The sequence below is a fragment of the Chenopodium album genome, chromosome 27, assembly GCF_948465745.1.
Source record: "Chenopodium album chromosome 27, dcCheAlbu1.1, whole genome shotgun sequence".
In the NCBI taxonomy this organism is placed as follows: Eukaryota; Viridiplantae; Streptophyta; class Magnoliopsida; order Caryophyllales; family Amaranthaceae; genus Chenopodium; species Chenopodium album.
In genome coordinates, this window is record NC_137860.1 from 26,370,397 (window position 1) to 26,392,835 (window position 22,439).

The 22,439-nt window shown below is 31.5% G+C and overlaps 1 protein-coding gene across 2 annotated transcripts; it reads right to left on the minus strand.

The window, feature by feature from the left end:
• Nucleotides 1-11,393: 11,393 nt before the first annotated feature.
• On the minus strand, nucleotides 11,394-15,070 carry LOC145620456 (auxin-responsive protein IAA26-like). 2 transcript variants are annotated; one of them, XM_081675135.1, is made up of 7 exons: nucleotides 14,903-15,070; nucleotides 14,618-14,674; nucleotides 13,921-14,520; nucleotides 12,935-13,212; nucleotides 12,434-12,581; nucleotides 11,815-11,879; nucleotides 11,394-11,678 (listed from the first exon to the last, which is right to left on the minus strand). In XM_081675135.1, the coding sequence occupies exons 3-7, from the start codon at nucleotides 14,433-14,435 to the stop codon at nucleotides 11,629-11,631; spliced, it is 1,056 nt and encodes a 351-aa protein (XP_081531261.1). In that variant the 5' UTR covers nucleotides 14,436-14,520; nucleotides 14,618-14,674; nucleotides 14,903-15,070; the 3' UTR covers nucleotides 11,394-11,628. The 2 variants fall into 2 exon arrangements, with proteins under 2 accessions (XP_081531261.1, XP_081531260.1); XM_081675134.1 differs by lacking the exon at nucleotides 14,903-15,070 and having other exon boundaries at nucleotides 14,618-14,792.
• Between the last annotated feature and the right edge of the window lie 7,369 nt (nucleotides 15,071-22,439).

Consider the following 22,439-nt stretch of genomic DNA (forward strand, 5'->3'; position numbering starts at 1 on the left):
AAATTATCTTGTCTTTATGTTAGAGGTGATTGAAAATCGGGTTGGGCTGTCCCTTTTGAACAAAATCTTGTGTCCAAACTTGCAAGATATTGTCAGGCTTATTAAGCAAAAGCAGGCCTTTTGGGATTTTCAGATCTCAGTCTTTGAACTAAAACTGCATTTTTAGGCTTGCCCAACCCCGCACTTTCTAGGCCATAGAGGATCCGGTTTGTGGGTTGGGAAAGTATAGGCATGATACATTGCAGTTGTTCAGATTTTTTAACTAAATGTTCAAAATTTGCGATGTTCGGATGTTTTTACTACATGTTCAAAATTTGCAATTGTTCAGATTTTTTTACTGATTGTTCAAAAGTATAGGCGTGGTGCACCTATTCTAGGTGCACCATGGTGCATCTTAAAATTTGCCGGCATTAATAATCACCTCAACTTTATAAACTACTGTCATAATACTAATTGTCTTGGGCTCAATGCTCTGGGCCAACAATAGTGGGCTTTTGGGCTATAATTTACAAACGCAAAATTAAAACAAATATATCCCAAAACAAAGTTATAAGAATTCAGGCCTAAAAAACCTGCTCATATATCTTGGCAAATTTTGTGTCCGGTCAGTAGGTTGAGTTGCATTTTTATGAGCTCTAATCCATACGAATAAATATTATGATTATGCATGATGTCGGTACTTATAAAATTCTTCCTCCATTTTAAATTATTTAACATGTTCTGGCTTATAGTACTATTATTAATAAACTCCCTTTTTGTTAGTTTGTAATTTATAAATATGAAAAAACATAGATAAGCCCTCAAATTAAGTAGCAATCAACCATATGATTAACTGAGTGATGCTACACATATGATTAACTTAGTCCTTATCTTTATCCACAATTTTATTTTATTTCATGCACATTGCATAAAAAATAATGTACTTTTAATGTTGTATCAATGTAAGGTTGTTATCAATCAAAGTGATAAGATTACAATTAGTGACCCACACAACATATATTCACCACTATTAAAACAAACACACAACTCCCACGCGTAATTCCCCTAACCCAACAACATTAAAAACATCCCCCCTTGAATAAAATTTTATTATATTTTATTTAAATTTTACGGAGTACTAAATTAGTCACAAGTAAAATTCTATCGTACAAGACCAAACTTTTGAATGGATTTGTGTGATTGTCCCACAATTAGGCAGCCTTCAAAGATGATGACCCTTCATTTCACCCCCTTTCTTTCTTCCCTTTGATTTGGACCACCATCTTTTTCTTGCTCCTTTTTATACATAAATAAACTTAAACTATTTATATATTAAAGTTATACTTCTTCTGTTTCAACAATAAATACCTTGTTTTTCATTACAGAGTACTTCAATGCATACTTGTGATGTATCCATAAGATCAAAATAGTCATGTACAGTAAGTACTTATTAGCTAAAGTCTTCGTAATATATAATTTCTAAATATCAACTTTTTATAATATATATACTTAGATTACTTACCGATGATTTGAGATATTGCTAGTCAAAATTCAATGTGGGCAAATATATCAATCAAATTGAGACATTTATTTTGAAACAACGAAACTATAATGTATTTTTATAAATAAATAATTATATACTATGTGGCTTAATGTAAGGGTGCTTTCATGAACATGACATCTCCTAGCTAACAGCTAAATCTTAATACCTCAAATTATTAGAAATTAATTCCATGCATGTAATAATATTGAGTAGCCCACTAAGAAGAGGACTTTTCTTAAGCATATCACTTTTTTGTGCGGCGCAAAAGGAACAGTTAATCTTAAAATAAAGGGCTTTTTTAGGGGGGTGCCGCCTAAAATAATGTCTAGAAGAAAAAGATGGTAGATACGATCATACGAACAGTATATTAAGTAGTTATTTCTATTTGAGTGTTTTAATTGCAACGTTTATTAGAGATTCATAAATCTTCTTTAATATTAATACAAGCAATTCTAATTATCAACCATCTTATTTAAAAGGTTTCAACTTTCAATTATCTCAGAACGGTCCCAATTATAAAGGGTTCCTTCCAAAACAGTCTTTAACTTATCATGATCGGTTTGACTGGTCACTAATGTCAAGTGTGTTTGACCGATTAAAATTAAGATTAGTGACCGGTTAAAATCATTGATCCAAATGGTTTGACCGGTCACTAATGTCAACTTATTAAAAATATTCCCTCGGTTTTGTAATAATCACAACACTAAGTGTTGGACAAAGTTTTTCGAAAATTATGTTAAACACCCAGAGGTGGATTTTATATTTAAAGTGGAATTAGTGAAAAAATATATATATATATATTATTAGGATAGAGGGAAATAAAAGTAGTGTAAGTGGGGTTGGTAGAAGAGAGAAATTAAAAAAAATAAAAAAAATGTAGTATAAGTGGAGTAGGTGTTAGTCTTTACCAATTAAGGAAGTGTTGCAATTACTGTATTACGAAACACATATAAAAGTAAAGTGTTGCGTTTTTACGAAACAAATAAAGTATATAATTATACGGTAAAAGAATGGAAATTTTGTCAGAAAAAACCATTTATAACAACTATTTTGTTAGAAAAAACCTTATAAAATTTTTTTGGCAAAGAGAAACCAGATTGCAAAATATTTTTGTTGAAGACAACCTAAAATCTCTAATCACTCTATTAACCTCTAATTTTTCATTAATTCTTCAAATTACTCTTAATTTTCATTTAACTATTCAATAATTAAGTTAATTAATAAATTAAAAAAAAAAAAAAACAAACAAACACCACCCTCACGGCCTCACCACCACCAACCGTCCACCCTTTCCTTCCCTCCTATTGTGGCAGCAGCCCCCTCCCCCATCCCCAGCTACCGCCTAAAAACCCCCCACCCCCGCCGACCAGCCTTGACCGGCAAACCGACCCCCTCCCTTTCCCCTTTACCCTCGCTGCACCACCCTCTTTAACCCTACGATTGGAGCAAAACCAGTCAAGAATGGGTCAAGCATCGTCGTATTGAAAAGGCCATTCAAAACTATTTGGGTCCAATTTTTGGTAACCTTTAAATCCTAGCTCCCCTGACAATGCAATCCACACAATCTTGCTCCTCTCATTACTAATTTCTGCAAATTTCTGGAAAAATCAAAGAAATTACTCTAATTTGGAACTCATCAGATCCTAAAAATGTAATTAACCAATGTTTTTGTTTGTTTTAATCGATTAAATAGAGGATTGATTGATTGAAGGTGAAATGATGAGAGAGAATGTGAGTGAGATTGTTCTTCAAATTGTTTGAAGTTGTATGACAGTTTTTGGGAGAATGATTTTGTATGCTTGACAATGCTTAGGGTCGGTTCGCGCGGTGGAGAACGATGCTTAGGGTTGGTTCGGCGGTGGAGGTTGGTCGGCAGGGGTGGGGGAGTTCTAGGCAGCGGTTGGGGATTGGGGAGGGGGCTGCTGCCATGGGAGGGGGAAAAGGAGATGGTTTTTGTTTTTTTTTTTTTAATTTATTAAATTAACTTAATAATTAAATAGTTAAGAAAGAATTAAGAGTAATCTAATATATATATATAAAGGGGAGTTTTTTCCCGAGTTTTAAGAGAGCCACGTAGGATCTAATTTTCTTAGCGCGCCATGTAGGATTATAAATCTTAGGAGTAGCCAATTAAATAAGAGATTATTAATTTCTTTTAGAATTAAATAATTCAAATGCCACGTAAGCAAAATTGGCGAATGAGATTTTTAAGTTTAAATTAATTAAATATTAAATATTATCTTTTAATATTAGGAATTTTATCTAAATATATAACAAATATTAGCTCATTAAAAAAAATCAAACAAACCGTGCATCGCACGGGCTTCATCTAGTTAAAAGAATTAATGAAAAATTAGATGTTAATTGAGTGATTAGAGATCTTAGGGTGTCTTCAACAAAAATATTTTAGAATTTGGTTTCTCCTTGCCAAAAAATTTTTATAAGGTTTTTCCCAGCAAAATAGTTGTTATAAATGGTTTTTTTTGACAAAATTTCCTAAAAGAATAAATGAATTTTACAAGATTTCGAAAGTACCTTTCTCAATTTTGTTTGTATAAATGAATGTCAAATTTCAAGCGAAATACTTTAATAAGAACAGGAAAATATGTACTCCGTATTTAAAATTTTACAAATTTTTGTATGCGGCAGGCCACATGGTGCGGCAGGGGTTACTTGTAAGGTGTTACTGGTTTTGTCAGGGAGTGTTACTTGTATTTTGGGGTTACTTGTATGGGTGTTACTGGTTTTGGTTAGGGGTTACTTGTAGGGTGTTACTAGTTTTGTCAGGGGTCACTAGTAGGTGTTACTTGTATTCTGGGGTTACTTGTATCATTGTGTGGGTGTTACTGGATTTGGTCAGTGGTTATTTGTAGGGTGTTACTAGCTGCTGGGGTTACTTGTACCATTGTATAGGTGTTATTAGATTTGGCCAGGGGTTATTTGTAGGGTGTTACTAGCTGCTTTGGTATGAGGTTTTAGTCTGCTTGTAGGAGTTACTCAGAATACAAGAAACACCTACAAGTAACCCCACGATACAAGTAACCCATACAACTATACAAGTAACCCCAAAATACAAGTAACCCTAAAATACAAGTAACACCGTACAAGTAACTCCTGCCGCACCATGTAGCTTGCCGCACTGAAAAACATCTGTTAAAATTTTCTTTACATATACAATCAAGTATAGTAGTCATTCTAAAATTTTACAACACAAATAGAGTATATATTATTTTTAAGAATGTTTCAAAAAAAAAATATATATTATTTTTAAGAAAATTCTACCATGGTCATTCTAAAAATGATTGTTATCACAATTTTTAAAATTAGACGACAGTGATTCAACTTTTTGAATTATTTCTAAATGCTAAGATTAATTAAACAACATTTTTCTTATTTTAGGGATTCATTTTAAATTTTTGAACTGTCTGAAAATTAATTATTCTAACTTACGAATTTTAATTTTTTCATATTGATTTACGGAATTTAGATTTAATTATTAATAAAATAAAAGATCAAAAAATTAAACTAAATTTTTTCAGGAAATAATTATACTCCCTTCGTCCCCAAAACTTTGACTCTTTTGGGTTGATTTTGCGGTTAATAAGAAACTTAAATAAAAAAGAAATAAAAACATATTGGAAAGATAAATTTACATGGGGTTAGTAAAAAAAAAAGTAGAGATATAAAGTATTAAAAATGCATGAAAAAACAAAATTTTATAGGAAAATTGGCTTAAAATTAAATAATACCAACTATCAACAGTGTGAGCAAAATAATACAAATTCAACTATTTTCTATTAGCGTTACCTCCTTTTATGCTATACGTGCAAAATAGTACGCAAGTCATCAAAAAAGTATTTTGAGTAATATTCCGTCAATATTTATTACTATTATTTTATTAATTTTTTTTGTTCAATACATATTGTATAATAATTTCCTTTACAGTCAAATTAATAATGCATGCCTACCCCTTTGTTAGGTTTTTTTTTTTAATTGTCAATATGTATTTAAATAATTTATTTCAAAAAACATGTAGTGATTATTTCTATTATCAGTCTACCACACAATAGTAAATAGAGTATTTTTTTTAATTTAATTATTTCAAAAATTGTTTTCAAAATCCAAAAAATTCTCTACATTATTTTGGTTGGCTAATGTGGGAAAATTTCGGATATTTTGAAATTAATTATATCAACATAATATTAAGGTATTTAAATACCGTATTTACTACTCTGTGATGTATACTATATGTATTATGAAAAAAATTTATTACATATTGATTTTTTTTTATTTTTTTTTCAAAAATAATCCTAACAAAAGGGGGGGGGGCATTATTAATTTGGATTGTAAAAATAATTATTAACATATAATACTATGTATGTATTTTGAAAAGAAAACAAAAAATTAATATAAAAAATAATAATAATTACAAAGATAGACGGTACCACTAATAGCAAATAGTTGAGTTTGTAATAGTTGTTATTATTTTAAGCCATTTTTTCAATTTTGTATGGGGAAATTAATTTTTCACAAATATTGTTGTAAATTGGTGGGTATTTTAATGCAAATGGGTCGATCATTATGGGACTAAATAATTAGGCCAAAAGGGTCGAAGTTTTGGGGACGGATGGAGCATTAATTTTTAATTAATATTAACATTTAAAAATAATTCAAAATTCATTAAATTTTTTTTTTCACCAAAAAAATCATTTTTTTTTATGAAAATCAAAAAAAAAAATCATTAAATCTAAACCATTCATTTTTAAATTGACAACCATAAAATCATTTGAAAACAAAAAAAATTGAACTATTGAAGTCATTGCAGGAGATGAACCGGGTCTAGTCTTTAAGAGCATCACTATCAACTTATCAAGTATCAATATACAAAGGGAAGGTCTGATCACATTATAGTCGACCACACTTTGTTTTGTTCTAATCTCAGGTAGCTATACTGTTAATTGGATAAAGTATGCAACATGAGTTACGGTCAAGAACTCATGAATGCTGACTTAAATAATTGGCATTTTGGGGGTTGTTACACTTGTTCACATTTTGGTTAATTAAGTAAAACATTTTACAAATTTATTGGTTTTCATCAATACAAATATCCAAGATTTTCATTCTATCAAATGACTCCTAATGAAAAGAAATTCATGGTGCATTTATGTTGGTTAAGGTGGGGTGATTTTCAAGGTCAAAGATGAGATGGTGCATAATCACTGCTTAATTACTGTTACAGATATGAGATATCGGAAAATATCTATGTGTGTGATATTTTCCGATATCTCATATCTCTATTGACTATTGAGAGATGAATTTCTTAACATTTGACCTTTAAGCACGTATTATAAGGAATAATGTTTCTTTTAAATAAGGTGTTACGGACACTATACTATTATAGAAGACATGTGATTACTTAGATGGAACGTTCACTTTTCTAAATCTAGTAAAAACACCAATTGTTGTTATGAAGGCTAGATTCATGAGCAAGAGTAAGCTAAGTATCTAATTTAACAAACAACTGTTTTGACAAAATTTGACCCTAAATTGGGGTATCCTCCGTTTAGGTGGTGAGGTATAAAATTCTTGAAATGATTTCGACAATAAATTGGGGGAGAATAATCAGTTTCGCCTTCAGAACTATGTTATGAAATGATTTCGACAACAAATTGGGAGAGAAAATCAATTACAAAAATATGTCACTTTAACCCTTATTCACTTATTGAGGACCTCTAATAAAAGACTTTAAAAAGCAGATTAATTATCAATCCAAAATAAAATATACCCCGTTCTACGCATGTTTTCAACTTCACTTGTTAGCAGGTTATTAAGGTGGTCTTAAAGACTTTTAAATGAGTTGTCTATAGGCAAGGATTTTCCTCCAAGGAGTTCATTAGTTTTTGGAGTGTATATTAAAAGAGGGTTACGTTGAGTTATGCAAATACAACTTTTTTTTTTTTTTTTTTTTGATAATTTTAACGAAACAAAATTTCCATGTTTTGCAATAAAAATTTGAAGAGGTGGTAAAGTTCTCTTTAGGGCTTGTTTTGTTCACCTTATATTTGTTTATCTGAACAAATCTGATCTGGTGTGATCTGGTCCAATCTTCTGATTATCAGATTTGACCAAACTTTGATCTTAAGTGTACGTAATCTATAAGGAAAAATATTTAAGGATATTAAGTGAGATCTTGTTAGATTTGTAATAATGTGTATTTTATTAATGTATAATTTTTATAATTTTTTTTCATTACGTAATTAGAGATATTTAGCGATAAAAAACTAGAGGTGATCAACATTGGCCCGGCCCGCTAGCCCGGCCATATCCGGCCCGAAAATAGGGAGGCTTTGGGCAAGTATAAAAACACACTTTTAGTTAAAAAGCTCGAACTCGGCCCGAAAACCCGTTTTGGCCCGACAAGCCCGCTACATTTTTGCGGGTTTGGACACGAGAAATTGTGTTGAGGCCCGACCCGGCCCGAATTTTGATCACCTCTATAAAAAAATTGCACAAAACGATGACCTTATTTGAACTTATTTCATCTGATTTGATCTAAACTTATTTTTTCTGATTTGATGTGATTTGAACTTATTTTTCCTAAAATAAGTTGAATTAAACAAGACCTTAATTAATCTTAGACCATCTCCAATGGTGAGACTCAAGTTTGATTATTGAAATACAAATGAGTTGTTTTTTACCTCTAATGGTGATACCCAACACTTCTCAATTTAGCAACTCATGTGAAGTCTAATTTCCCAATGGTGAGACTTTCTAAAGTGTATTAATGTCACTTTCAATTTATGGCCCACCAAATCATATTATAAGTTTTTTTTAGAAAAAAAAATTTTAATTAAAACTTAAACATATTACAATATTGATAAGAGCTCACAGTTTTTGTCAAATGAGACTCAAAGTTGAGTATCTAAACCTATAAACCACGTGCACAAATAGGGCTGCAATGAAATATGGAAATTTTGATTTTTATCACCTCCAAAAAACGACTTATTTGCTTTTACCACCTACGTAAAATAAAAAAGCTTTGTTCTACTACCAACGAAATTTCCAAAAATTGAATTTTACCACCAACTAACGGATTCTGTCCATGAATCCGTTAGTAGGGCCTACCATTTTGACGTTTCCTCTTCATCTTCCCCGATTTTCCATGTCAACCAACCGAGAATGGATTTAATTTATCCCAAAAGGTCGGAATTCGTGTGGGGCTAAGGTGGGGTCGGAATTTGGTGTGGGCTTGGGAGGTGGTCAGAATTGGTGGCTAGGGTTTTAGGAGTGCAAAATTTGGTGGTGGCTAGGGTTTTAAGAGTGGCCGGGATTAGGAGGGGGCTTTATGGGTGCTCAGAATTTGGTGGCTAGAGTTAGTTTTGAGGTCAGAAATTGGAGAAAAGTGATCAAAATTCGGTGGTGGTGGCTGGAGCGTTGTGCGGTGTGGTGGCTGCGTTGTGGCGAATTGGTGATGGGCTGGTAGCGGTCTGGCGGTGGGGCTGATAGCCAGTTCGACGATGGGGCTAGTAGTAGGCCCGGTGGTGCCACCGCCGGTTGATGGCTGGTTTTTTTTTAAAAAAAAATTGTTTTTTATTTTTGTAAAAAAGTTACCCAATAATATGGTGACGCGTGTACATGGGAGGCCCCATTAACGGATTTATAGACAGAATCCGTTAGTTGGAGGTGATTGATGATAAAAGCCAACTTTTATTTTTTTATGTGGTGGTAAATAAAACCTTTTTTTATGTAGGTGGTAAAAGCAAATAAGTCGTTTTTTAGAGGTGGTAAAAGTCAAAATTTTCGTGAAACAATTTTGGAAGCAATTATGTCATTTGAAAGAAGCGAGAAGAGTTTTTGATAAATAAGCTTGTTTCTCTGTCAAAATTCTTTGTTCAATTTTTTGAATTATTCCCACCAATCCTATTTAACCGTTATAGTTTATTTCATGTACATTCATCCTAATTTTATTCAATTGTCACTGTTGAACATGCTTTGAATCATCAATTAGCCCCTTTCAAACAACTATCACCATGTCTATACAATTTTCTGTTTTGGAGCCCATTTTTAGCCAATTCTATTTTCTATTTCAAGAGTACTATATAAACTTTATTTAAGGTTTAATTTATATATCTACTATTTTGTAATCTATACTATCCCTAACACCAATAAAACTCTCCTCTTTTATGACTGTGGATGTAGCTAATCATGAGCAATTCATATAATCTTTGTGTTTTTGTACATTGATTTCTCTTTGAGCTCAACTAGGTTGTTTACCCTATTTGTAAGACATCTATCATGTTAGGGATTGTGGTGATAATGCTCATCTTTTGAGGTCTCTTTAGAGTTTGCTACATAAAATGTGAGTGTGAGTTGTTTATTTGAATTTGTTTAAGGGGGATGTATAAACCCTCACACTTGATGTGAAGATGGTTATAAGAGTAAGTGTGGGAGTATTATCTTTCTCACATTGAAAGATAAAGAGTAGTCATTCTATACCCAAGTGGTTTACTTCTCTTATTGTCAATTGATTTTAAGATGAAACTTCACTGTGAAGTGGAGACTCTGTTAGTGGACTTCTCTTCCGAGTGTGTCCTAGATGGCTTAATTCTTCAAATAACTCTAGAAATTCACTAATTTAATCTTGACTAGTCATAAAATGTCATAGAGGAATCTACATTTTATTCAAAAGTAGATCCTAAATATATATATATTTTTTTAATGATTTTCCTTTTTTCATCCGTTGAGTTCATCCTTTTTACATGAAATGTGTCATTTTCCACAAAAAAAAAAAAAAAAAAAAAAATACTTGTATATAAAGGGACAAAAGTTTTACCTCAAAATTAAGCCAAAAGGGTGAAGCAAAACATAGACCTTGAGGTAGTACACAATTACCACCTAACCTAACCTATGTTGCCTACGTATGGTAGGATATTACTAGATACCATAATTTATGAGCTCATATTACATTCAATACTCTATGATCATAAATTCATAATCTCAGAAATTCAGATATTTGATACCATAGCATAAAACAGAACATTAATGCTGAAAACTACATCTACATTATTCAGAAATGTATCCTATATTCCAATGTTGTTTTTAATGTTTAGGTTATGTGACAGAACAAAATATTCAGCCTTATTCAAGTCAAAATCAAGAAAATCCCCTATAATTATACTGCTACTGATAATTGTACAACTTGCACTGTACATCTAATTAAAACCTACTTATTCAGTTATTATTCCCCCCAACCATAAAGTAGACATAGGTGAAAGATAATTAATATTTTGCCCAAATTACATCTTTGAATAAGACATTATGTCTATGCTTAAAATTGCAACTTTTCTTCATTTGCTCATTTGTAAACTCTGTTGTGTTCGAGTACCTCTCTAGATTTTCTTTATACGATCATACTTTGTTTAGTTTGAATTTAATTTGAGTTGATTCAATTCAGGTTTTATTTGATCGATGACTGTATCGGTTCAATTTCAATTTAGATGAGGTTATCTCAATTCAATTTAATCTAAGTGGGGTCAATTCATGATTTTTACACTTGTTGACGAGTTAATCTTTACGAATGTTGAACTATTAGTAAATGAAACTAAGTTCGTATACAATTAGGTTTGAGTAAATAAAATCAATGTCAATTAAGTTATCTAGTTTCAATACACTTCGTAAAAAGAGTAACTTGCATTTTCAAGTATAAGTAAAATCCAAACCAAACTAAATGCTTCAATTATGAAGCTCTACTTTGTAAGACAGACATTTCCTAGTTCATCTAGCTCATAAAATCAAAATACTCCTCTCGGTAGCAAGTGCCACAAATCAGAACACAGCATAAGAACAAACAAGCATAAGGCAACAACTCGAGTTTTCAAAAGAGTTATATCATTGAACAAAACATATCCAAAACAAAACCATCAGTTTGGCTTATCTCCTTTTTACATAGGCGAATTAGATGATTAGACCGAATACACATCTTTTGCTCTGAGTTCGAAACAATTTGTTGTTTCAGCAAGCAATAACTGAACAAAGTTACTTAAACACAGAAAAATGGACTCCATCCTCAACTCAATTTAGCAACAAATAGCATTTTGCTTCTCTTCTCACTTGGATGGACTCTCAATCGGTACCTTGCCTTCTTTACTGACACCACCTGCAGAATAAAGATGAAGACATCCACTTATCAAAAACTATTTCAATGGAGTTTTGTCAATTGTTCAATCCGTTATCCAACTTAAACATTATACACAATTAAGCCAATTTTAAGTGGTTAATGGAATGAAACTCACGGCTTAGGGTAGACAGGTCGGAACTCTTCAATACACGTAACCTCTTTACAGTGGATGCAAACATGCTGCAAAATAAAACAGTAATTTCAAATGTCAACAAAATCCAAGTTGTATCATATAAAAATTTGCAATTTCTTCAACATTGCTGACATAAACACACATCAGAGGCTGCTTACGGATCAAAACAGTAGGTTAATCCTAAAAGAGTTTTTGAATCCACAAGCAACTAAGTCCAAGGTACAAGAAATTAGAATATCATAAGCGATGCAATGCGACAAATCCTTCAGGCAAATTGTCAATTTTTAGGATTAATTATAATGCATTCTTATGATGGAGTGCAAACATAGATTCTTTTACTGCTATTACAAAAACATTTATACCATTCACCTTGGACAGCAGGAAATGCTCCACTAACCAACAAAACAATGCATATAATTGTCAACCAAATAGGACTCCTAATCCAGAATTTTTCCTTAATTAATCCATATCAAAGCAACCACATTGCTGTTTACGAAACGTCATGACCAATAAGAAGGATGCAACATGGGATAGAGCCGCATAAACTTAATTAAAAATACATAGATCAAATGCTAAGATCCAGAATTATAAAGATGCTTACTGCCATGGGACATCACCAACAAGCATCCTGTCTCCTTCGTTATCCTCATACACCAAAGTATATTCCCCACTTCCGTCCAACAATCCGGTAATAGGTTTCTGCTCTTCTTGTTTGATATCAATTGCACCAGCAGAAGAATCTCTTTGAACTGATCGGAAAAACCACACGACAAGCTATATGAGCCAATTTTTATCCATTAAACAACTACAACTTATCGGAATTAATCAACGAAATAAACCAACAAATTGATCCCTAATAAACCTCCACAGCTTCCTAACTCCTCACAAATTAACAAGATTTTTTCTAATAACATGTCAGCCTCATGAAAACATGCCTACCTAAACAACTTGACTACAGAAAGCAACTATCAGTCAATATATTCATACTGTTTTATATGCATAATGCAAATTGATCAACACTAGTAAAGTAGTAAACGCATTCGAAATTTTAACACCTAAAAAGCAGTTGACATTTTATCACAATGGAACAGAAGGGTTTCACCTGCAAGAAGCCCTCTGAAAAGCTCATCAACAGACGACGAGAGGCTGTCATAGTTGTTATGTACACTTAGATCGACTTTCCTTCCAATCGGTACACCATCCATATTAATCTTCACAAACAGACCCTTGTGGGAAATGTCCTTAGCTGGTTTTTCATGTACAGGCTTAGTTTGGATCGCACTCTGCGGTTCTGGAACCGGTTTTCCTGAGCTACTGCTAGCAAGGTTCTTTCGAAACGATCGAATTGGAGGCCAACCCACTACTGGAGTAGGAGCAGCTCTATAAAATTTTGCCCATTCATGACACAATCAAACACAAAAACAAGTCAACTACATAATCGTATCTGCTACAGTATATGCAATTACACATCCTTAAACATATATAACCCATCAAATCCATAAACACAACCAGGTCTTACAGATATCAACCAAATATCATACAAATAAACAAAATTAATGTTTCTAGTACATAACATTACTAATGATATTTCTTTCTCATTAATTTATTACACAACAATAACTAGCAATCCCCCGTTTTCTTAAGTTTTACTCACTTTCCGTTTTCATCCTTAACAGATTTGATCCAGAATAATATAATAACATTAAATTAAATTTGTTCTTTTTCAAAAGGCTAAGGACAAGACTGGTAGAAAACAATAAAAATGGAGCAGATCAAAGCCTAAAATTCCTCATCAAACAAAAACAAACCTGGAAAAAACAAATTTCACACATAACTTTACAAAAATACAACTATTTTCAAGATAATAATTAACTTCATAATAGTACTATAATAAAATAAATTCCAAGATTGCTACTGCTAGTAGTATAATGTTATAATGTATGGACCACATTCACAAACATCTTCAACATACAGTGATGAATATACTCTGTTAACAAACATAACAATTATTTTTCTTTTTCCTAAATAAATATTTTTCAAACTAAATAAAAAAGGAGAAAAAAAAAGGGTGAAATTCAGAAATTGAACCTTTTCTGAGAAGTGTTGGGCACAGCTGTAAGATCAGAAGAGGGTGAAAATGCCTTCTTTTCAGCAGACTGTAACTCTGCTATTCTAGTGCAACAGGGCTGTGATGAATCTTTTACCATGACAGTTAAACCATTAGCTTGTTTAGGGCATGTTTGGTACTGTTGTTTTTCTTGTTGATGATTTTGCAGAAATGCAGAATTACTTGTAGTTGTTGTTGTTGCTGCTGTTGCTGGTGTTGTTGATGGTGTTGTCCATGATTTATGATTCTGTTCCTTGCCACACCTGATCACACCACCATTGAAGTATCCTAGAGAGAGAAGTGATTCCCCTCTCTCTCTAGAATTAAGGCCTTGTTTGGCTGACCAATTTCCATTATCACCAGGTAATCCCAACCTTAGTTCTAGCTTGTTCTCTTCATTACATGATGAAGATGAAGATGATAACCCATATATTTTTTCTGTATTTTTATTATTCCCATTTATTAAATCCAGCAATTTTGGACTACTTTCACTCATTTTGTTTTTCTCACAAATTATAAATCAACCCAAAACAGAATTACCCAGATGAATTTTTTTTTTTATTACAGACCACTAAATTTCTCTGCAAAACAAAAAACAACAAAAAATAAATAAATATATATATAAATTACCCACAAAATAAAATGAATAAATGGAGAAAGAAAATGTGAAGAACATACCTAGAGTGTGATTGATGTTGATACCCAGAAACTGAAATAGCAGAAAATACCCACATCCTGAAAACAGGGAAATTAAAAATATATTTTAAATAAAAATAAAAATAAACCCAGAAATTAAAAGTTAAAATTATGAGAAAATGAAGAAGGCAAAGCTGATAAATTGGTTTCAAATGTTTCAGAAAATGCTACCAACAACAACCAACATATAACAGCAAATTTGAAACCCCACAAAAAGGAACAAAACCCATTAAATTAAATTAAATAATAAATTAAAAAAACATTTACCTTTTAATTTTTTTTTTGCAGAAAATTAAAAATAAATTTAATGGGATTGTTAAAGAGCACGCTTAGTGGGTCTCCTTTATTTCTGCTACTTAAGATTAGTGATTAGATTAAGGAAGAAATAAAGATGATTAATTTTTTTTGGTGAATTTTAACTTTTTAAGGAAGATGAAGAAAAAATTAAAACAGAGAAAAATGAAAAACAGAATTAGAGGAAAAAGCACGCAACCCTGAAAAAATAATAAGAGTAAGCAAAGCGTGGAGTGCTGACCTTCTTTGTTATTAGCAGCACAACATCCTAAACATCTTTCTTTTTAATAGGACTGAGAAAGTGACGGAAAGATTAAAGTAGACAAATATTTTTATAAAAAAAATTAAATTGAGAAAATAAAAAAAGATTCTTAGTTTCTTAAAAAAAAAAAAATTGAAATTGTGTCACTTCATTTTGGTTCACTTGTAGAGTTGAGGAAATGGAGTATATATATGAAGAAATAATGCTTATCTTAATTACTCTATTAAATGGGATTGTGGGGTATAGTGGTAAAAAAAAATTACTTTGGGTATAATGGTTGGATTTCTTGCCTAAGAAGAAATTTTCTTTTTTTTGATGCTTTATGTGGAAGAGCTTTAAGGGTTTAGAGGGTAAAAACGGGTCTTTGTAGTGATTTTTAGACGGTTTAAGTTGTTTTTAATTAGGATGTTGTTTCTTTATGGATTACTGGTGAAATATGGGAGTTTTTGACTTTTTCCTTGCTACAGGATCTTGAAAGTTTTTTTCAATTGGGGTTAAGGAGTGTTTGTTTAGATTAATTTGGATTTAACCGTCAAATTATTGTGTTTGATCCGTAAAATTAAATTGGTAAGGGCATGTTCTCATTGACTGAACTCAGCTGAACTGAACTGAACTCAGCTGAACTGAACTGAACTGAAATGAATATTTTATAAGAGAAGGAAATTAGGAGCTGAACTGAACTGAACTGAACTGAATTGAGCTGAACTGAACTGAACTGAACTGAACTGAATTTCAACGTAAGAGAACAGGCCCTAAGTACCACCTACTTTCTTTTCCTACCTTAATATCAAAAAGGGTGAAAGTGGGTTGTATCACATCCATTTTTTAAATTTGAGAACTTTTTTATGCTTTGTATTAACTCATCATCAACAACAGCTAATAGTTATGTGTCATATTAATTCAATAGCTTTGGCTAAAATTTTACTACTCCATATGAAGTGTACATCGATTGTTTGGGATAGATCAAGACCATCAAGTGATTGGAAAATTAAAACTATAAATTACTCCTTAAAATTATGGTAAAGAGTTCGAGTGTCACCTCTATCACTTTTTATAATGTTCATTTTGCATGGAAAAAATAAGAGTGCAAAATATAAACTTCTAAAAGCAAACAAAACAATGCAAAAAACAATTGATGCCTGACCTTCATGACTTTTTGCATCAATAGTTGTGAGTATTGAAACCGTTCAATAGTAGACTCATATAGTCAGTCATACGAAGTAGAACAAGAGGGTTGAGTATAAATAATTTGGGTCAATATTGCTTGAACTTGACACTGACCGTATCTCAATCCTCACGGATTTTTTGATCTAATATTTGCGGGTCAGACACTTTAAGAGTGAGGGGAAGGGTAAGAGATACCTAGTCTCAAAGTGTTACTAGTGGGGATTGAACCCCCGACCTCAAGGTTGGAAGGTGATATTCTTACCACTAGACCAAACTTAGCTTGGTACTTGGTCAACTTTAATTGAAGGCCAATTTAGATTATATGAGTCAAGTTAGATTATTGTATGATTATGCGAGTCAAATTAGATTATGCTCTCAAGTAGTGTTGATACTTCCTTCAATTTAAAAAAAATGAGCATAACACAAAACCTTTAAAATTTACAGCAATAAATTACTCCCTAAATTAAGAAAAGATGTGTCAAACTATATATTATTAGCATGTCAAAACCATCATTTAACCCCTATATTGTGCACATATTTGCAAATGTATCAAGTACTGCATTAAGTTTTACACATGCAAAAAACATCTCATAAAAGTACTCTATTAATAATATCTCACAAATCATATCAAAACGTGCTCTCTTTATTTGACACCTACATTGTGCGCAATTTTGCAAATTGAAGGTATCTTTTTATTTAATTTTGGGTGAAACAATTGAAGGTACCAGGTATTTAATGCATAAAGTTGTATACATGCAAAAATCACCTAATTAAAACATTAAAAACTCCGCGCATAGAGAAATGAAGCAAGTATTTAAAAACGAACGGAGTATATCGCTGAAGGCGACATTAATAAATACTCGTACTCTTTTTGTCTTCTTATACAATATTTACATGCCTTATTTACCTATAAAACGGATCAATATAATTTTATGTAATACGCCGTAGTAATTTTCTGAATTTTTTCATTAATACGAGGGATATGATTATATGAAATAGTATTACAATGTTATTCAGAAATTTTTAGGCATACATACAAATTTTGTCACACTCCAATATTAGCGTACATCATGTGAATATATATACACCTGAAAAAAATATGCTGTAACAAGAAGATTTACACGATCCAAACAGGCAGATGATGGCAGTAAAAATACATGCAGATTTAATAATGAATGTCTCCAGAAAAGCAGGCCAATATTCAATATTCAATTTTAAGGCATTAAAAAAAGACGTCTTAATTTAATAGAAATTCCTTTTTAAGGGTGTTAGATTTGTTGGTGATTGATTTACAACCGTAGGATGCACTATGTAATTAAATAAAAGAGGTAAGAAAATGGTAACAACAACACATAAATCAAGGAAAAGCAGGAAGAAACAGTCGACATATGGTTGCAGCAGACGGTATCAGGTTGAAAGGACTCCTACTTTACATCTTTTGTCTACCATATTACACCCTTGTCTTTGTAAGCCTAAGGCCGAGCCCCTCTTCTTCAACAACTTCACTCCCTAATAATTATCTCCCCCGTTCAAATTAAGCAGTGGCGAATCTAGAAAATTATGATATTGTACGAAAATAATAGTGTGAACAAAATTATTTGGATTCATAAGAAATGTAGATTATTAATTCATACTCCGATCCGTGATTAGGTATAGTTGATGGGGGTATTTTAAGATTTCTTACATGTGCCTAGGTACATTGATCATTCTATTTATATTTATGCATATTCAGCATATATCTATAACTCAAGGTAAAATTATGTCACCTAATCACATGTCGACACTTCATTACATATCGCTAAAGAATATTTTTAAAATCTTATGAAGTACATTGCATTCAATAATGAGATAAATACATGTAGTTTGGAGGATTCGACCTAGCTTTTGTGATGACTTCATTCCCAATCAATTACACCAAGTTGTCTAAATTGTAAGAGGTGCTGGTTTAGTTGAATCCTTTTTCCTTACCAAAAAAAAAAAATAGTTAATACGAGTATTTTTCTTCTATATTGGCCAATTAATTACTTATGCATATAAAATATCATATTACTTTGTATTTTGGTATACTTTCTGTCCAATATTTCCTTAATTGATTTAATTGTATTCACAATCTTAGTTAAAACTTGGCTTGAATGGGCTTAACTCAAACTTCAGTTTGATTTGAGATTATTATGAGTCAAGTCGGAGCTAAATACCTATTACGGCTATTAGAGTAATATGATTCAATATTTGATAAACTCCTATGCACTTCAGTATCGATTTTAAATAAAGTCATTTCGTGTTTAGTTTTGACTCTTAATCGGACATTTTAGGTCAAATAATCGACCAAAGTTAGTTTGAAGGTTTAGACACTAGAGTGAGTGTAGTTGTGACTTGTGAGAAGACATAGAGGCGTGTTTGGACCGTGTAGTGAAATATGGTCTACTTTGGCAAGTTTCTTTTTGGCAAACAATTATAAGCATTTTAATTTTTAATTGATGTCACTTTGTTTGTGGACACGGGCTATCCGCAAAATGTTACCTGAGCTAGCTATTTGCCTATTTGGCATCTATTGTTGGCACTGTATACATGTTACAAGTGTCAGCTTGTAAAAAGGGAGTAGGAATTTTTTTTATTTTTTGTTTTTTCTTTACTGAAATTAACACTTTTTTTGTGCCTTAAATAAATTTTGTTTAGTTAATAGGTCAAGTGGTGAGAGATTCTTTCCCGAATTTAGAAGATTTTGAGATTGATTCTCATCATCCGTCCTTGTGCTCTCTAAACATCACCAAAAAAAAAAAAAAAAAAAAAAGAAGTTAGCTAATTTATAACACAATTTAGCTTTTTATTTACTCTCCAGACTCTAAAACAATTTAAGTGTCTCATTGTACACACAACAAAGATACTTGTCACATTAATATAAAATGAGATAACACGTACAAATTTAATAGTTATTTGGTGAAGATACATTATGTGAAGTAAATTGTTTCTTAGTGGAGATTTGCCCCAAAGCTTGACAAATTTTGGTGAAGAGATTATAGAATGGCTTGTCTATTATTGAGCATTATGTAGATATATTTATACAAAATCTTAGCTTATAAGATAGGAAATAATCATCCTAAAATATATATTACCATAACTATAAAGTCTTAAGATACATTTGCTAAATAATATCTTTAACATAAATAAATCTAAATATATTATTATCTTAATCATATCAACAGAAAATATATCGCACATATATTTTTTGATATTTTATATCTCTAACAAAGATGCTCAAGTAGAGCTCCATTGTTGGGATAGAGTTGACTTTTTCATTTTATTTACTCTGTATCATCTAAGAGAGTAAGGGCCTGTTCATATTTACTGAACTAAGCTGAACTGAACTGAACTGAACTGATTGGAGCTGAACTGAACTAAATTGATTGGAACTGAACTGAGCTAAAATGAATATTTTATGAGAGAAGGAAATTAAGAGCTGAACTGAACTGAACTGATTGGAACTGAACTGAACTGATTAGAGCTGAACTGAATTGAACTGAACTGAACTGAAATTAAGTAAATATGAACAAGCCCTAAGATTCTTATACGAGTACATACTAACATACTATTTATTTTTCCGTTTAATTTATGGCTAATTCTTCCCACATTGCACGTGTTCGTTTATAAAATTTAATATTTTAAGGAACATTTTTATTTCTATCACAAAGTATACTTTCTTCATTCCCGAAAGTTAAGTATAGGTTGACTTTGACTCAATTACTTTGGTCAAGTACAATCCCAAATTTTCATCTCAAAACCAATTGAGTTTAAGGGTTTTTTTTATTTTTATTTTTTGGGTTTATGAGTTTGACACAAAATATAACCCTTCTTGCAAATTAGATATTAGAGATGAGACTATTATATCACCCCCTTACACAGATTTATGTTTTATTTTACTAGAGCAGCTAACGCGCGACTATTATATCACCCCCTTACACAAATTTATGTTTTATTTTACTAGAGCAGCTAACGCGCGCGATGCACGCATCATAGCTAGCCATATCTAGAAGGTTTTTTTGGTTTGGCTTTTATATCACAAATTTAGTTAAATTAATAATAAGAGAAAATATGTAAACAACTATATTTAGGTGGTATAAATGTTCAAGACAACTAATATTAATAAAAGCATAAAAGTACATAAATATTTTAGAGGGTATAGTTGTCTAAACACTATTCATTAAAAATACCATGTACATATTAATGAGGGTATGTATGTAATGTACATTTTGAAGGGTATAATTGGCATTACACTATTCATAAGAGTAGTTTTCTACTTTTTATAAGGTAGGGATATGTATGTAATGTACATTTTGAAGGGTATAATTGACATTACACTATTCATAAGAGTAGTTTTCTACTTTTTATAAGGTAGGGATATAAGGTAGGGAAACCTGTAATACTTTTAATTTTAATTGTTTACATTAAAATTAAGTTGAAATGTAAATTATACAGAGTAATATTTTTAAATTAACACAAAAAAAAAGTAATATTTTTAAATTTATCTTAATCTAAATCATACATTCGGCATATTAATTTTTTTCAAATAACAAATGTAAAAAGTTTATTTAATTGTACAAGGAAAGTAGATTATAGGTCATATAGATGATTTAATGGTGTTGATTTCATGCTCATAGTCCATACTCCATATACTACAACAAGTATATAATTCCTCCGTTTTCTTTTACTTGCAACACTTTCCTAAAAAATAAATGTCACAATACTTGTAACACACTATAAAAGGAATGTTACTTTAGGGAAAAAGTATACTATTTCCCTTATTTAAAGCACATGCTCCACTAAATTACACTCCTAAGTCCTAACAACCGCTCATCCCATCTTAAAGTGTATTATATCTTGTGAACCCCACATATCTTAAATACCGTAAAAAAGTGTGTATTGCATCTAAAAGAAAACGGAGGAAGTATATGACAACAACGCTCTTATCTTCTCATGTTTTGTTGGAATGGGCGGGTCATCGGGCCCTTACAAAGTCCTATAATTGGTGTACAGAAGCGCGCGTGGTAAGCTCGTGACTCTTAAGGGGGGTATGCCCTCCGTCCACCCAACATGCATTTCCGCTACTTTGATGTAAGTCGGCGCATTATATCTCCATGGACCCACCCTTGACCCTACCCCCCATCAAATCCAAATATACTACTGTAATTGGATCAAATCACACTGATTAGTTGGATGATTTTAAGGCTAGTATTTGCAAGGCCTAAATCAAATTGCATTTAGGGCCTGTTTTTATTGACTGAATTCAGCAGAACTAAAGTGAACTGAACTGAACTCAGCTGAACTGAACTGAATTGAATATTTTATAAGAGAAGGAAATTAAGAGCTGAACTGAACTGAACTGAACTGAATTGAGCTGAACTGAACTGAATTTCAACGTAGGGTCTGTTCTCTTTAGATTATTTTCAGTTCAATTTTGCTCAGTTCAGCTTTAATAAATTCAGTTCAGTATTTCATTTTCTCATAAAATAATAATTCAGTTCAACTCCAATAAGTTCAGATCAGTCAATCAGAACAGGCCCTTAGTTCGTTAATTACGTGCAAAAATTTTAATTTGTTTTTGCATTTTATGTAGTCCTCCATTTTGAAAAAGGATAAAGAAATTACTACCTTTACAGGATCCCTGATAGGGTTTATAGCTCACAACATCAGTAATACTCAAATACTCAATCCATGTGTAATTTTTGAGTACCAAATGAGTATTGTTTACTTCATTTTCTTTCAATATAATCATTTACAACATCTTTAACCAACTATATGAAATTATCGAATATGAGGCTTTGTTTGGTAATTAGCTGGTAGTTGATTGATGTAACTAATAATTATTTGATTGTATTAGCTGGTTTGATTAGGTAATATTGAATAACTAATTATATAAGTGTTTGGTACATATATAGTTGTCAACTGTTAGCTGTTTTCATTATTGTTTAAAACAAAACCACTGTACTTCCTCTATTCTTTATTCATCGCAATGTTTTACATTTTGCACAATTGTCACATACTCCCTTTTATACAAAAGTAGGAAAAATTAAAGATAGTAATGTA

Bases quoted from the DNA above. Each gene is read 5' to 3' on its own strand.
- LOC145620456 (XM_081675135.1), bottom strand. From the start codon at position 14,435: ATGAGTGAAAGTAGTCCAAAATTGCTGGATTTAATAAATGGGAATAAT. The intron at 13,213-13,920 runs GTTCAATTTCTG...AAAATTTTATAG, and splicing joins CCCAACACTTCTCAGAAAAG to AGCTGCTCCTACTCCAGTAG. The intron at 11,679-11,814 runs GTGAGTTTCATT...TTTATTCTGCAG, and splicing joins CGACCTGTCTACCCTAAGCC to GTGGTGTCAGTAAAGAAGGC.